This window comes from Lipophrys pholis, assembly GCF_963383615.2.
Source record: "Lipophrys pholis genome assembly, chromosome: 21".
In the NCBI taxonomy this organism is placed as follows: Eukaryota; Metazoa; Chordata; class Actinopteri; order Blenniiformes; family Blenniidae; genus Lipophrys; species Lipophrys pholis.
In genome coordinates this window covers 5,728,888-5,742,632 of record NC_137649.1, presented here as the reverse complement: position 1 = coordinate 5,742,632, position 13,745 = coordinate 5,728,888, and the positions used below count along the sequence as shown (strand labels likewise).

Below are 13,745 nucleotides of genomic sequence, written 5' to 3'. Positions count from 1 at the left end.
AAGATGAAGACGGAGAAGACGGAGACGGAGAAGAAGAAGAAGATGATGAAATGAAGACGGCGGCGAAGAAGAAGGGGAAGACGAAGAAGACGGAGACTAAGAAGAAGACAGAGATGAAGATGAAGAAGCAGTCAAAGAAGAAGACAAAGAAGACGAGACGAAGATGAAGAATAAGAAGAAGATGAAGACAAAGACGAAGAAGAAGCTGGAGAAGAAGAAGACGAAGACAAAGAAGATGGAGATGAAGAAGAATTAGAAGAAGACAAAGAAGTCGAAGTCGAAGAAGACGGAGACGAAGAAGAAGAAGAAGCTGGTGAAGAACATGAAGAAGATGGCGATGAAGAGGATGACGAAGAAGACAAAGACAAAGAAGACGGAGACGGAGAAGAATTAGAAGAAGATGAAGACGACAAAGACAAAGTCGACGGAGAAGGAGAAGAAGAAGAAGAAGAAGAAGAAGAAGAAGAAGACTCGAACATTTGCTCATGTGTATTTCACAGCTTGGCAGAGTTAACGTTGTCCTGTCGTCGTCCTCTCAGGACACGAAAGCACAACAAACACAAAGATTCACTGACACACTCTTGTGAGCGTTTCCTGCCGTGTGAAAGGTAAAAGCTGCGCAGACTGAAGCAGAAGCTGGATCTGCCTTAACGGGGGTATTTTCAACCAAAGCATGTGTCACATTCAGATTACAGGTTTAGTGTGTGTGTGTGTGTGTGTGTGTGTGTGTGTGTGTGTGTGTGTGTGTACCAGATGACTGTCCCAGCAAGACAAACACAGCGTGTTATTTGTACAAATGAGGCTCGCACTGTCTTTTGTCTGCAGTTTCCATGGTTGGTAATTATTTAGCTTCTTTTGTGTTTCCTTCTGTACAACCGTCCATTCACCTGTCAGCTCGGTGCATTACTATGAAACTCATTAAGTCACAGGACAGAGGCGGAAAAGAGAGGGCCGAAACAAGAGGCCCGGGAAAATAAGGGCGAGTGTACACAAAGCGTTTAAGATAAGAGGATGAAGAGAGAGAAGACGAGCAAAAACGAGGGCAGAAATGTAAAGCGGGCGATCTGATGTCACTCACGCTTTTAATTTCAACAGGAAATTAATCTCAAGAGTTTCACAAACACAGGAAGGAACATGTTATCTAAAACAAACATGTGTAGGTTGTATCAGTTTCCAAGCTAAAAATGAACGTTAAACTCACTCTGATAAAGATTAAAAACATTACATGCAAAGAGACAATGAAAACATTTAAGGTTAAAAAAAAAAAAAAAAAACACAAGAGGAAAGTTAATTGTCATAAATTTTGAATTCAAATGTGCCTATGGGCCAGAAACGGCCCGCCAGAGACGCCAATCCGGCCTGTGAGATTAAATTTTCCAGCTGTGAAAAATTATGACGTTAACTTTAATATATTTATTTGACCACCGGGGGCGCACTTCAGTCTGTATTATGTGGTGATCAGGATCATTACACATATGTAGAAAGTTCATTTTGAGTTTGACAAGTTATTCCAACCATGATATGAAAATGGCGACTATATTTAAAGATTGTCAATATAAAGCCAATTTTAATGAAACCTTCTGGTGCAAAATATGCTGAAATGTACAAAAAAAACAATTCTCCTCCTGTTGCATTATGGGTGTTTTTACAGACTCAATTGTATTAACTAGCTATTGTTAACACATAAAAATAATTTAATATTGGAGAAGGGGTGGGACTTGATAAGTCTACTTCTTCCTACCCCTTTTTCAGGTATAAGTGTATATGTTTAAAAATATAATTAGATATTTTGCATATATTCTCATAAGCTATAATTTAACTATTTATTATCGTCAAATGGTGCGTATATTTTTGGATACGTGTGTATGTGTATGTGTATGGTTATGTCTGTGAATGCACAAAATGTTTGAATGTCACATGCCTGAAATGAATGAATAAAAAAATAAATAAGAATGTTGGTGGTCTGACTGGATTGGAGCCTCCTGCAGGTGGGTTTTGGCCCACAGGCTTTAGAATTGAAGCCTCTGTGTTAGAATATCCAACTAATGGCAACTAAACCTGCTTCTTGGCTTCAACTGATCTATTGTTACAGACTAAGCCCTGAAAGTAAAGACTTGTTTATTTCCCTCTCATGTACAGTAACATACAAACAATATCATGGAAGGGACGTGTTGACTGACAGCGAAAAAAAAAAAAATAACTGAGATTAACAAACCAGAGGTGAAAACCGAAGAGCGGAAACACAGGATGACAACTGACTATCCGAAGTCTGCGTACACATGGACGTATATGTAATAGAAGGGAGTATTTGCATATGAGTGCGCTGCGTGTGCATTCATGTGTCGCTCTCCTTTGTGTGTGCAGGTGGATTAGACGGGTGTCGGAGCACACAGCGTGGCCCACATGCAGGTGTGTTTGCTCAGCAGGAGGTGTGACCGGCTCATTGCAGCAGCGACGCTCAGCTTTAGGATTTAATCGTCTGAATGACTGACAGACGCATTTCAGCATCCCCGTGAGGGAGAACACGTACTAAAAGCTCTCCAGTGGCAGATTTATTTTTGTTTTGTTTTGGACCACTGCTTTTCTTGGGAATCCTAGATTACCTGAAGCATTTTGTTAGTTACCTTGAAAATAAGTGAAATGATCAATAAATGTTCATTTCAGGACTTTTTTTCCTCTTTGAATGAGGAGAAAATTCAATGTTCGAAAACTATGAATTGTATGTTTTTCAACAGTAATCAATAAAATGTTGTCACACTTGTGTGAAAATCCTAAAACATCTAATAAAACATAATCATCTTCGTTCTCCACATGGCTTCAACACAAAAACAAACGTGCCATTCCAATGGAAAAATGCAGTCGTGCATGCAAACACACTATGTTGTTCCTTTCAAGCACTCGGAGGAGATCGAGGGCCCGTTTGCACAACTTTTTGAAAATGTCATCAATCTGTCTCTAGAAACAGGAGAAAACACAGTTCTACTGAGAACAGGATGTTTCTGTGTCTGTACCTTTAAATGCTAATGAGCTGTTTCTGTAATAGTATGGGATCTAATATGGGGCCCATAAAAATGTTGCTCAATCCTCCTTCCCCTAAACCAACATTACAACCCTTTAAATACATTTAAATAAAAATATATATATGAGTTTGAACCATGCAATCATAGTGTCTTCCCAACTGTTCAGCCCGATGAGTTGGAAACAGTCAGTAAGTTGTGGTTCTTGCCTCGACCACTTAATGAGATAACACATCAGACGAAGGTGAGCTATCTCAGCACTAATAAGTGGATTAAGGATTAACTCAGAGAATGAACACAGGTTGGGTTAATATAAGAAGACTGAGCAGATTGAGGATATTTATCGTCTGACGTTTTCAGATGAAACTCAGAGTCATCTGGGGAAATCTCAGCTTCACGTTTCACTTCAATTCATTTAAAGAGCAGCAAATTAAACATGTGCCAGTACTGAAGTCTACTCCTGAGCGTTAATAACCGTTACCTGACACAAGGCAACATTATCATGGTATGACAGTAGTTGATGTACAACAATCACTTTTGTAGCACTGATTTTGGTCTCTACCACTGAAGCAAGAGCTGTTTTATCAATCTAATAAAATGGTTTACCACCGTTCTGTCGCTCTCTGTTTCTTCAGATGGTTTTAACAAAGCTTTTGTGTCTACATGGCATTGTTTTGGAATCAATGTGCGTTTACATGGAAATGGTAGAAATGCTGAAAGCCATGGAGTTAACATGTAGGGCCACTAGTGGGTACTGTTGTTTTTTTAAATTTTATTTTATGGAACCACACACACACATGCTGCAGAGAATAATACACTATTAACATTTATAATGGGAGTACACAGACATGGACAGACGACCAGGTTGTATTGCTATCAACTATAAAACTACCAATAGGATACTTTGTTTTCAAGCGACAAATTAGTAGGGAAAGACGTTTATTGACTGCATCTGCAGTCTTCCTCAGATCATCATCTGATGTTTGATGACTTCTAATTTGTCACTTAAAAAGAAACGGTATCTTAATTTGAAATGACAAAACGAACATAATTCAGCTTTCAGTCCCGGGAGACTATGGACTGGGAGACATGACACTCTGGAGGCCGCCATGTTTGTTATTGTCCATCTACTGAGCATGTGCAGAAGAACTATTTACTACGGCCGTGGTGCACATGTGCCGTAGCAGCATTTCAGAAAAGCTGCGTTTTCCCCTGTTTCCATGGAGACGGAGTGTTTGGAAAAGTTCCAATTTGAAGGCCGAACGGACACAAAACGGAACGAAAGTTTTCCATTTTCCCATGAAAACGTCGTAGTGTGAGCGGAGCCTCAGTAACATGAATCTGCACCACGCTAAAAGAAACATGTTTGTTTCTGAGGACCGTGGTGCTCTTGAGCATGTGCAGCAGCAGCGTTTCAGACAAGTTGCATTTTGCCCTGTCATACAAGGAGAATCCATGGAGTCAAAGCCTTGGTTTTTTAAAAAGAAAAGCTGTGTTTTCAGTGAGTCTGAGCGCCATTGTCACGCAAACAAACACACAAAACACAGCCAAGGTTTTCCATTTTCACTTCAAAATGTTGCGTAACTGGGGCCTTCCGTCTTCTTGTTCTTCTTCTTCTTTGGAGAATTAACAGGTTCTGCAGAAAAAACTGCCACTGTTATGCACAGAAATGTCTCACATGTAAATAAAGGCATCCAGTATTTTCTGGACATAAATTATTGTTTATGTATTCGTCTCATGCTGGTAGTGATTTCAGCTTGTATGCCGCCTCAAGGGTTTCTTATTGAAAAACGTAAAAAAAAAAAATAATGGTGTTTGGTACATTTCTTATGTATTTCTGTGGAATATTGCTGCAGAGGATGTTTTCTTATTGGGTACAAGTTGGTGGTAACGGCCCAAGTGTGTGTGCGGGTGTGTGTGTGTGTGTCAGGGCAGCCTATAATAAAGTCAGTACTCAGCATAGAGTATTTTAGCCAATGAAAGCCAAGATCAATATAACAATAAAACACAAGGTTTGACACAGAGCCAGCTCTTACCACATTTATCTTTCAGCCTTCCTTCTTTCCCATCTCTACCCCCCCCCCCCCCCCCCTTCTTGTTTGACGTCTCTAAAGCATGCTTTCATGTCAGAGTCGTCTTTCTTCCAGCTCTCCACCAATCACTCTTTCATCTTTTGTTGGCTGTCCTGTGAGCTGCAGCTGGAGTTGAATCGAGTCATGTAAAGACATCCACTGAATCAAAATGATGGGACGAGCCATCGCTCAGACACAAACGACATGCACGCTGAAAGAGGAGCTGTTCATCCCTGCGGTACGTCTAGTTGCACGGCGATGATTGACTCACATCGAGGCAAAGTCACGTCGCAAAGAAAACCAATAAATCTGAGGAGTCGAGGATGGTAAACAACGATAACCACTTAAGTTGCAATGACTGGGAGTCATGACACTCTGGAAGAAAACGTTGTTCTTGGTTGTCCTTCAACTGAGCATGTGCAGATAAACTATTTGCTACGCCGTGGCGCGAAAGCGCAGTAGCTACGTTTCAGAAAGCTTGCGTTTACACAGACAGGGAGTCGGAGCGTTTTCAAAAAGTTGCGTTTTCATCCATTTCTACAGAGATGGAGTTTCGAAACCTTGGGAGGAGTTTTGCTTTTGAGAACTCAATATGCCTTATAAAGGGTTATTGTTCTCTTTCGGGTTCTTTTAAGTCATTTTTTTAAGAGTATTTTAAAAACACCCAGCCGTGCTTAAGAAAACACAGAAAAATTAGAAAGCACACAGAAAAAAATTCCAGTTAATGTCCGTCTCAGCTGTATAAATTAATGTTTGACCAGGAAACTATTACATAATTTTTTTTTTTTTTATGTATTAATGGATTTTTCAGATTTTTTTCACATTGTTTTTAATGCAGCATCTCATGATATATACCAACAAAAAAAAAAAAAACGGTTTGATTTTTGGCTTTCCTTGTCAGAAAAAATCGGAACTCCAGCCAATGCAACATTAAATTAGATAAATCATGCGCAAGAAACCCACAAGACGAGTCCAGAAGAGAAGCACAGCCTCTGTTCAATAGCCAATAAAACAAATGGCGTCCATTAGGTGTTTGGTGTGCATTGGGAATCCATTGCTGTCCTAATGGCATGTGCTATTAACTTAATTAAAATAAGTCTTCAATCAACGGTGCAATATGTGACTGACAGTTGGTTCTCTACACACATTAAAGAGAGAATCAATCAATCTCCTTTAGCAAATATAATACGTATTATGCAAACTGAAAATTAGCTTGTTATAAAATCTAAAAGAAAAGAAAATGTCAGAGAATTTTACTTTTACTTACAGCTGCACATCTATTATGGATCAATAATATTAAAAACATACATAAAATACAATACAATTACTGGATCATATTAAGGGAGATTTTTGACCAAAATTAATATGAATACTTTAAAATACAATAAAATTAAATGATTAAATACGAAAAGACAAACGGTCCTATTATGAATGACAGCAATACACAATATTGTGAAATAATGGAAATGACAGGATCAGAGTAATTATACAAAACTCTTATTTTGCAAAAATAAATTTCTTTAGAATAGGAATTATATTTTTGTGATTGAAAATTTAATTCCTATACTAAATAAAAGGAAAAAACATTTATTAAACATTAAAATTTTACCGAGCATATCCTTCATATAAAAGCTAATGAAATTAAATTAAGTTAGATTTAAAACAGGAAAATAATACAAAAAGAAACATTATGATGATTTGAATTAAATAGACTTAGAACCTTGAAAATGTCAATGTTTCATCAGACAAACTACAAAAATTTAGATATCCTTCATCATAGAACTAAAATGATATTTTTTTTGCCCTTAAAATGAGTAATCGTATGTCAAACCATGTATTGATAAACTTTCTGTTGACTCATTAAGGCCCCATTTATGCGATATTTATTCATCGTTTTTTTGTATTTTTGTTTCAGAAAAATTTCCCATTTACAGGGAAACGGCAGAAATGCTGAAAACGATGTAGTTTTCATGTTGGGCCACAACTGGGTGCTGTTGGTTGTTTTTGCAACGAAACCACACACACATGCGCACAGAGATGGTGAGTACGCAGACATTTCTATATAGACAGACCTGGAAGTTGGCTTGTTATTGTGGGGGATTGTAATTGCCCATGTGCAGAGGAACTATTCACTACGGCCGTGGCGTGCAGGCGCAGTAGCAGCGTTTCAGAAAAGTTAAACTTGTCCGTTTCCTAGATACAGACTCGAAGCATTTTAGACGGGTTGCATTTTTCCGGTTTCCATAGATACAGATTGAGAGCGATTTCACAAAATTGCTTTCACCCGTTTCCATGGAAACAGAGTAGCAGCGTTTCAGAAAAGTGGCATTTTTCCCTGAGATTTCCACGGAGATGGAGCATTTTCGAATAGTTCCATTTTGGGAGCGTTTTTCTTTGAAAATGTTGTGTAAAGAAAGATTAATGGATTCATGAACACAGATACTTTGAGCTTCCATCATTATGAATCTGCTTATCATTCATCTGAAGCCGCATTACCGACCGACCAACCGACCGACATGTTGAAGCCTGAATCTATCAGCAGTTTAACGGAGTTAATGTTAAATTGCAGGCTGCGGAAACTCGTAAAAACCAGCAGAGAGCGGGAGAAAAAAGACAGAGGGGCAGCATATCCTCACAAGAAACACTGAGGCAGTCGAGCTTGAAATTACACGTTTTATTAACTCAGCCTCCGCAGCTCAATAAAGGAACAGCCCCCCCGACACACACCCCCACCCTCAATGTTACACACCAGTTATCACACGTTATCGCTCAGTGTCCGAGCTCATTACCTCCCAGAGGATGACACCATCCGTCCACTTTGGTTGGTAATTGAAATTAAAAGAAGCAGCACGTCCGACGCTCCGGTGTTTCACCCTCCCGAAAAGTTGCACTCCGACACCAAACTTCAGATTTAGTTGTGTATGAAGGGAGAGGAGGCGTATTTCCAGAACAGCTCAGTGATTTTAATGTGGATCTTTTTACACAACCCGGCACTTAGGAATTGATGACTCCAAACTACATTTCAGACTTTTATTTAATCAGTTTAGCTCAGGAAAATTACAATTTATGTGTAAATATCATCTGTACTGTATTTTGTGATTACAAATCACATAGCTTCATTACTTGGATATTTCAAATGTTTAAAAGAAGTGCTCATAATTCACTTGTGCTGGTTTCTAAGAGTTTATAATGGGAGATAAGTTGAGACCTGCTGAGGGAATGACTGTGTACCAGCCATAAAACTTACAGAAAAGACACTAGAAATTTCCAATAAAGGTAACTTCAGTTTGTTTACTGTGGATTACAGTCTTTCAGTCAGAGTAGTGGCGATAACACAACACTGAGACCTGAAAGCTGGAACTTTGAGGATGAGTTTGTAAAAACCTAAAAATGATAGAGGTCAAGGTGTTTGTAACATTTCATTGTATTTTGTGTTTAATTAAGTGTTTTTCTGTGAAACATGTGTGGGGGGTGGACAGAACTGTACAGTATGTGGGTGGGTGAAGGCAGATCCTCTGTTTTTAACATATAAAGCACTTTGTGCTGCATTGTACTGTATGAAAAGTGGTCTTAAAATGAAGGTTGGTTGGTTAGTTAAAACAAAAAATACTACAGAACTAGAAAATTCCGGAGGAAGTTTTGCATGCCTGTATCACGGTGCTGGCTTCCTGTATACGTTATAGCACACGTTAGCATGTTAACATGCGGCTTCTTCTGCAGCAAAGACCAGTGTCTCTGCTGCCGATATTTACTGCCACCTACTGTTGAGGAGGGTAACTGCAACGTCCCCTGCTGCTGACTCAAAATGCATTCATTATACAAGCCTACTTTTCTACCCCACTGACCAAAAACTGGTGTCCAATTAGGGCGTCAGGGCTACATTTTGATGTATAATATGATAAGGTTAAGGGACAAATGTGGCCATAGCGACAAGAGAGAGAAGGGTTTCTTTTGTAACTCCACACCTTCTCCCACTCTCGCTCTACCCATTGACTTCCAATTTTAATTTCAAAAACATCTGAAAACGTTATCAAACTTAAAGGCTCACAGTTAACAAGTGGTCTGGAGATAGGATGAAGACACACATCTGTATAGAGGACAAGAGTCACAACGTTTTAAAAGTCTAATGAAATCTCAAACTGAAAGTATGGCCACGCCACCTGGCATTGAAAAGTGACCGTTTCACTCAATTTCCATCCGCTTTTTCGCAGTTTTTCACGATTTATTCGGAAACAGCGAGCCGAATCGTTAACAAAAGTCACGGCATACTATTCCCAAAGAAACGGTGCGGGACGAGTTACACGCCCGAAAAAACTGCCAAGAACAATAATAAGGAAATTAAACCCTGTCCCAGGAATAGTAATCTTTGCAACCTGCCACAGGCAAGCACCAGAAAAAAAACACAGGCAAGCAAAATGAGATAAAAAGGCAGTGTGGGTCGTCTTCAGCTGTCCTCAGCTCTTTTTGGAAAATCACTCCCAAGTTTGGGAGCAAAAACCTCAAAAGTAAAATCTCTTCTTGTTGAAATGAGTTTCAGCTGTTAGCCAAACAGCAGAAAGAAACATGTGACACTAGAACGGACACTCGGTAGAACGCTTACCTTCACCAACGCCATATTTATCACCATGGAAACCAATGCATTACAAGGTTATTTGCTCTACCACACCACTCCTTCCATCATTTGTCATGTTCGCTTGAATTCCTTCATGTTGCAATATTAATGACGTTGTATTGGTTCCTATTCTTTTGGTGCGACTTGAGTGAGCTGGCATGTGATTGGCTGAGAGTGGAGAAGGGGGCGGGGAGCGGAGTCAGCGCTGGGCTAGCAGACGGCTAACGGTAGTGTCATACAAATACACAAATACACGCGTACAAAAACACAAATTCGGTTAGCAAAGGTTGAAAAACGCGAGCTGATCTTACCTGACGCTGAAGTCGTACGAGCAGGACGCCAACACGGTCTGACTGAACGGAGAAAACTGGAAGGAAAGAATGAAAGAAAAATTACAAATAGAAAAAAAAAAAAGAGAGAGAGAGAGATCATGTTTTCTATTTGGTGAGGTTTCAATTCAATGTGTGACGTGAACTGGTTGAATTTCTTCTTTGAGTTCTAACTTATTGCATCGATTTCATTCGATCAAATAAGCACAACCCAATGATGTAATATGAACACGTTATGAAATTAAAATGTGTGACACAGTTGATGTGCTAGGAAATAGAGAAAACAAAAGACTGGACATTTTGGGCCACATTCAGAGGAGGAGGGGGCAAGTTTATGGAGGGAAATGGGAGGAATTCCATGTCCTCTGGTGAAGCTAATTACCATTAGAAATCATGGAAAGCATCTGCTTTCACACAAATTTAACAAAAAATAAAATAAAATAAGAGGACATCATCTCTTCTTTTATTCAAAAACCTGCATTTCTGTTTTAATCCTGGAAACACCACAATAAAACCTTTTCATCTGCCCAGTTTGAGCTTTTCATTAAAAGTCTCCTGCTTGAAGTGCCTGGTGAAAGACGTCCTCAGGCGGATTTCCCATAATTCAAAGTGGAAGGACCAATGCAGGCCGTTTGAAAAGAGTCAGCACAGATGCTGCAGCCACCGTCTGCAGAGAACTCTAAAAAAGAAATCTATTTATTTATTCATTTGTCCCTCTTCACCGCTTCCGACAGCTTCACCTTTTCTTACAAAACAGAATCCAACACATTTTCTCTTGAAAGCAGCTTTTTCTGTCGCCACTTCAATTTGCAAGACTTGAGCAGCTGTGATGATACGACCCAAACAGGAGCGCAGAGTCTACTCCTAATATCGATTCATAATCAAACTTTTTTGTTTTTGCTTTGAAAAACGGTTGTAAAGTTCATCTGACAGCCGGACGGCGAGTGTCTCAGCCTGTTTTTTTTTGTTTTTTTATCCCCTCCCCCCTCGCTGGTTTCTGCTCAGTCTAATCAGTCGATGAGGCGCGTTTGCAAACGCTGACCAGCAGTTTGTAGGGCGGCTCGTCGGGATCGATCGGTGACACCTGTCCTGGAAAAACCCAGATTGAGACGGCGAGCTGAAATCAGGGCCGCCTTACTCTGCGTGGTCGTGCGTAGGTGTATTACCCCCCTTTCGAGGACACGGACCAGTTTATTGTGAGGACACAACCTCAGCTGAGGGTTGGAATCGGGTGAAGCGTGATCTATAACACACACTGGAGCTGTTTTAGATATTTCAAGGTATCTCAATGTATTTTCACCTTAAATTCAGATAATCCATTCTATGACACAAATTTGAGGAAGTCAAAACATATTTAAGGTTTTAGGTTTGATGTATTTTGACCATACACTAACAAGTAAATCAAATATCTAACACATGTGCAAATCGTTTTAAATATTTCTACAGTATTTTCATGTATTCGGACCTTAATTTCATTAGAAAATTGAATATCTAATCTAAATGTTATAAACATTAGGATAGCGAGTGATGAAGATTTTTACAGTACGTGTGCGTGTGTGAGTGAGGAAGGACTCTGTTTGCTCGAGTGCCTGTTCAATGACGTCCCTGTGTGCGTGAAGTGACGTGTGTGGTGACTAATCTGTGTAACGCGGCTGGATTTGGGGACTCCTCTGCATCTGTCCGTTGTGTGCGTGCGTGCGTGCGTGCGTGCGTGCGTGCGTGCGTGCGTGCGTGCGTGCGTGGTATCATTAGGTCCATTTACGCAGGGCTTTTGATGCTGTCTGGTCTCACACCGTTGTGTTAGGACAGATTGTAGGAGTTTATCTCTGCTCTTCTGTCTTTGATAGTTCTCACTCTGAAAGCCCACTTGGGGCAAATATCAGTAATCACAAGGGGGACCCTGCGGTCAAAGAAAAGCTGGAAATGACACTTTCTCTGGAATATTTTTGAAGCTTTGTGAAAGCGGGTGTTTTTTGCGTGTCATGTTTTGGCAAATTCAAGATCAGGCAGGAGGCTTGCAGTCTTTCTTAGGCCAAGATTATATGTGAAAACACATTGATTTTGTGTTTTCTTTTCAGAAAAGAAAGATGTAATTATGCTGGGCCACTAGTGGGTAATGTCTGTGCTCGTGTGTGTGTGTGGTTTCATTATGAAAACAGAGAACAATACGCTATGGACATTAACAAAAGGAGTACACGAACATTCATATGAACAAACGATCCCAAGTTGGAATATTATTACGGTGACTCTGAATGAATGAATTTTATTTAGAACATGTATAAAAAAATATGCACTTATTTGTACATACAAAAGAAAGAAAAGGCAAAAAAATGAAAATAAACATTGAGCCAATACATAGCAAAACACTGCACATTGTTCGAAAAAGGAACAGTATATAGTTTTTTTACCAAGTCTCAGGAGAACATTGACTGGGAGTCATGACACTCTGGAGGAAAACATTGTTATTACTGTCCATCTACTGAGCATGTGCAGAAGAACTATTTACTATGGCCGTGGCGTCCATGCTCAGCAGCAGCATTTCAGAAAAGCTCAGTTTTCCCGTGTTTCCAAGGAAACGGTTTCGGAGCATATTCAAAAAGTTGCGTTTTCCGTGGAAAACGTTGCATAAACGGGGCCTTAGAGGCAATATGGGACCAGATGACTGAAGAAGATATCCATCAACTTTGTTCATGAGTGACAAGTTTTCCCTTTCTACTACTACCAATGCTGACTTATGAGAAATTGTTGCATTTTGTCTGTGTACCTCATTACATGCTTTAGTATGTAAATGTGCTATGATATGAATAATATGGAATTGATGCTGTAAAAATCTGATGCTCACAATCTATTTTCCATGGTGAATAATGAAATGCGTGTGTGTACGCACCTTGACTCGGCGGATGGCGTAAGTGTGTCCCAGCAGTCGATTGACGGGCTGCCGGACGTTCCTCAGGTCCCACACACAGACGCTGCAGTCCACAGAACCCGTGGCCACGATATTCTGCGGACGACAAGTTGCTTATTTTTGTTTTGAATTTAGAAGAGAATCTAATCTGTAAGAAAAACTTTGCTGTGGTGGCTGTTGTAACAAAGCAAATTGTTGTGGCAGAATGGTATTGTGCCAAGTGGTTTTGAACGAAAACGCCTTGGAGTTTCCTGTATTTTTATGTAAAAACATTTCATTACATGTTTGTGGCTCGCAATATAAAATAATCAAACTTTTTCCACTTGGATTTTGTATTATATCTTTTTGTTTTAAGTCCGGTATGTGCATCCAGTATGCCAAAATGAGTAAATAAGGGAATAAAAAAGACACGAATCATTCAAGTTAAACAGTCATTAATGTTGAAATATAGAGGTAAAAGCAAAAGTAGTTAAAAATAACAAAATGACCCCCTGACTCTAAAGACATAACACACATTCAAGCTATCAGAACAATTTTCGACAATTTTAAAACCAAAAAACTAAAAACACACACAGAAACAACCTGGATACATGTGTGGTACCTTGTCATATTTGCACCAATCACAGCTGAGGATCTCCGTCTTGTGCGCCGGGATGGCCAGCCGACACGCTGCGGCCTTCACGTCCCAGACCCTGAGCGTCCCGTCACCTGGGAGCAGTGAGACAGACGTGTTTACCCAGCATGCCCTGCTGTCTGGCACTTTAACAGCCCGTTCCAGGTTGTTTGATTAACAGAGCATCGACCCGCAGA

The 13,745-nt window shown here is 39.8% G+C and overlaps 1 protein-coding gene across 2 annotated transcripts in view; it reads right to left on the bottom strand.

Annotated features, from left to right (window-relative positions):
- The window catches only part of pex7 (peroxisomal biogenesis factor 7), a 54,511-nt gene that overhangs the window by 19,326 nt on the left and 21,440 nt on the right, over positions 1 to 13,745 (bottom strand). For both annotated transcript variants that reach the window (XM_080491155.1, XM_080491154.1), the window contains exons 7-9: positions 13,537 to 13,643; positions 12,918 to 13,031; positions 10,013 to 10,068 (exon numbers count right to left, since the gene is read on the bottom strand). In XM_080491155.1, coding sequence (XP_080347281.1) covers positions 10,013 to 10,068; positions 12,918 to 13,031; positions 13,537 to 13,643 — 277 coding nt within the window. The remainder of the gene's footprint in view (positions 1 to 10,012; positions 10,069 to 12,917; positions 13,032 to 13,536; positions 13,644 to 13,745) is intronic.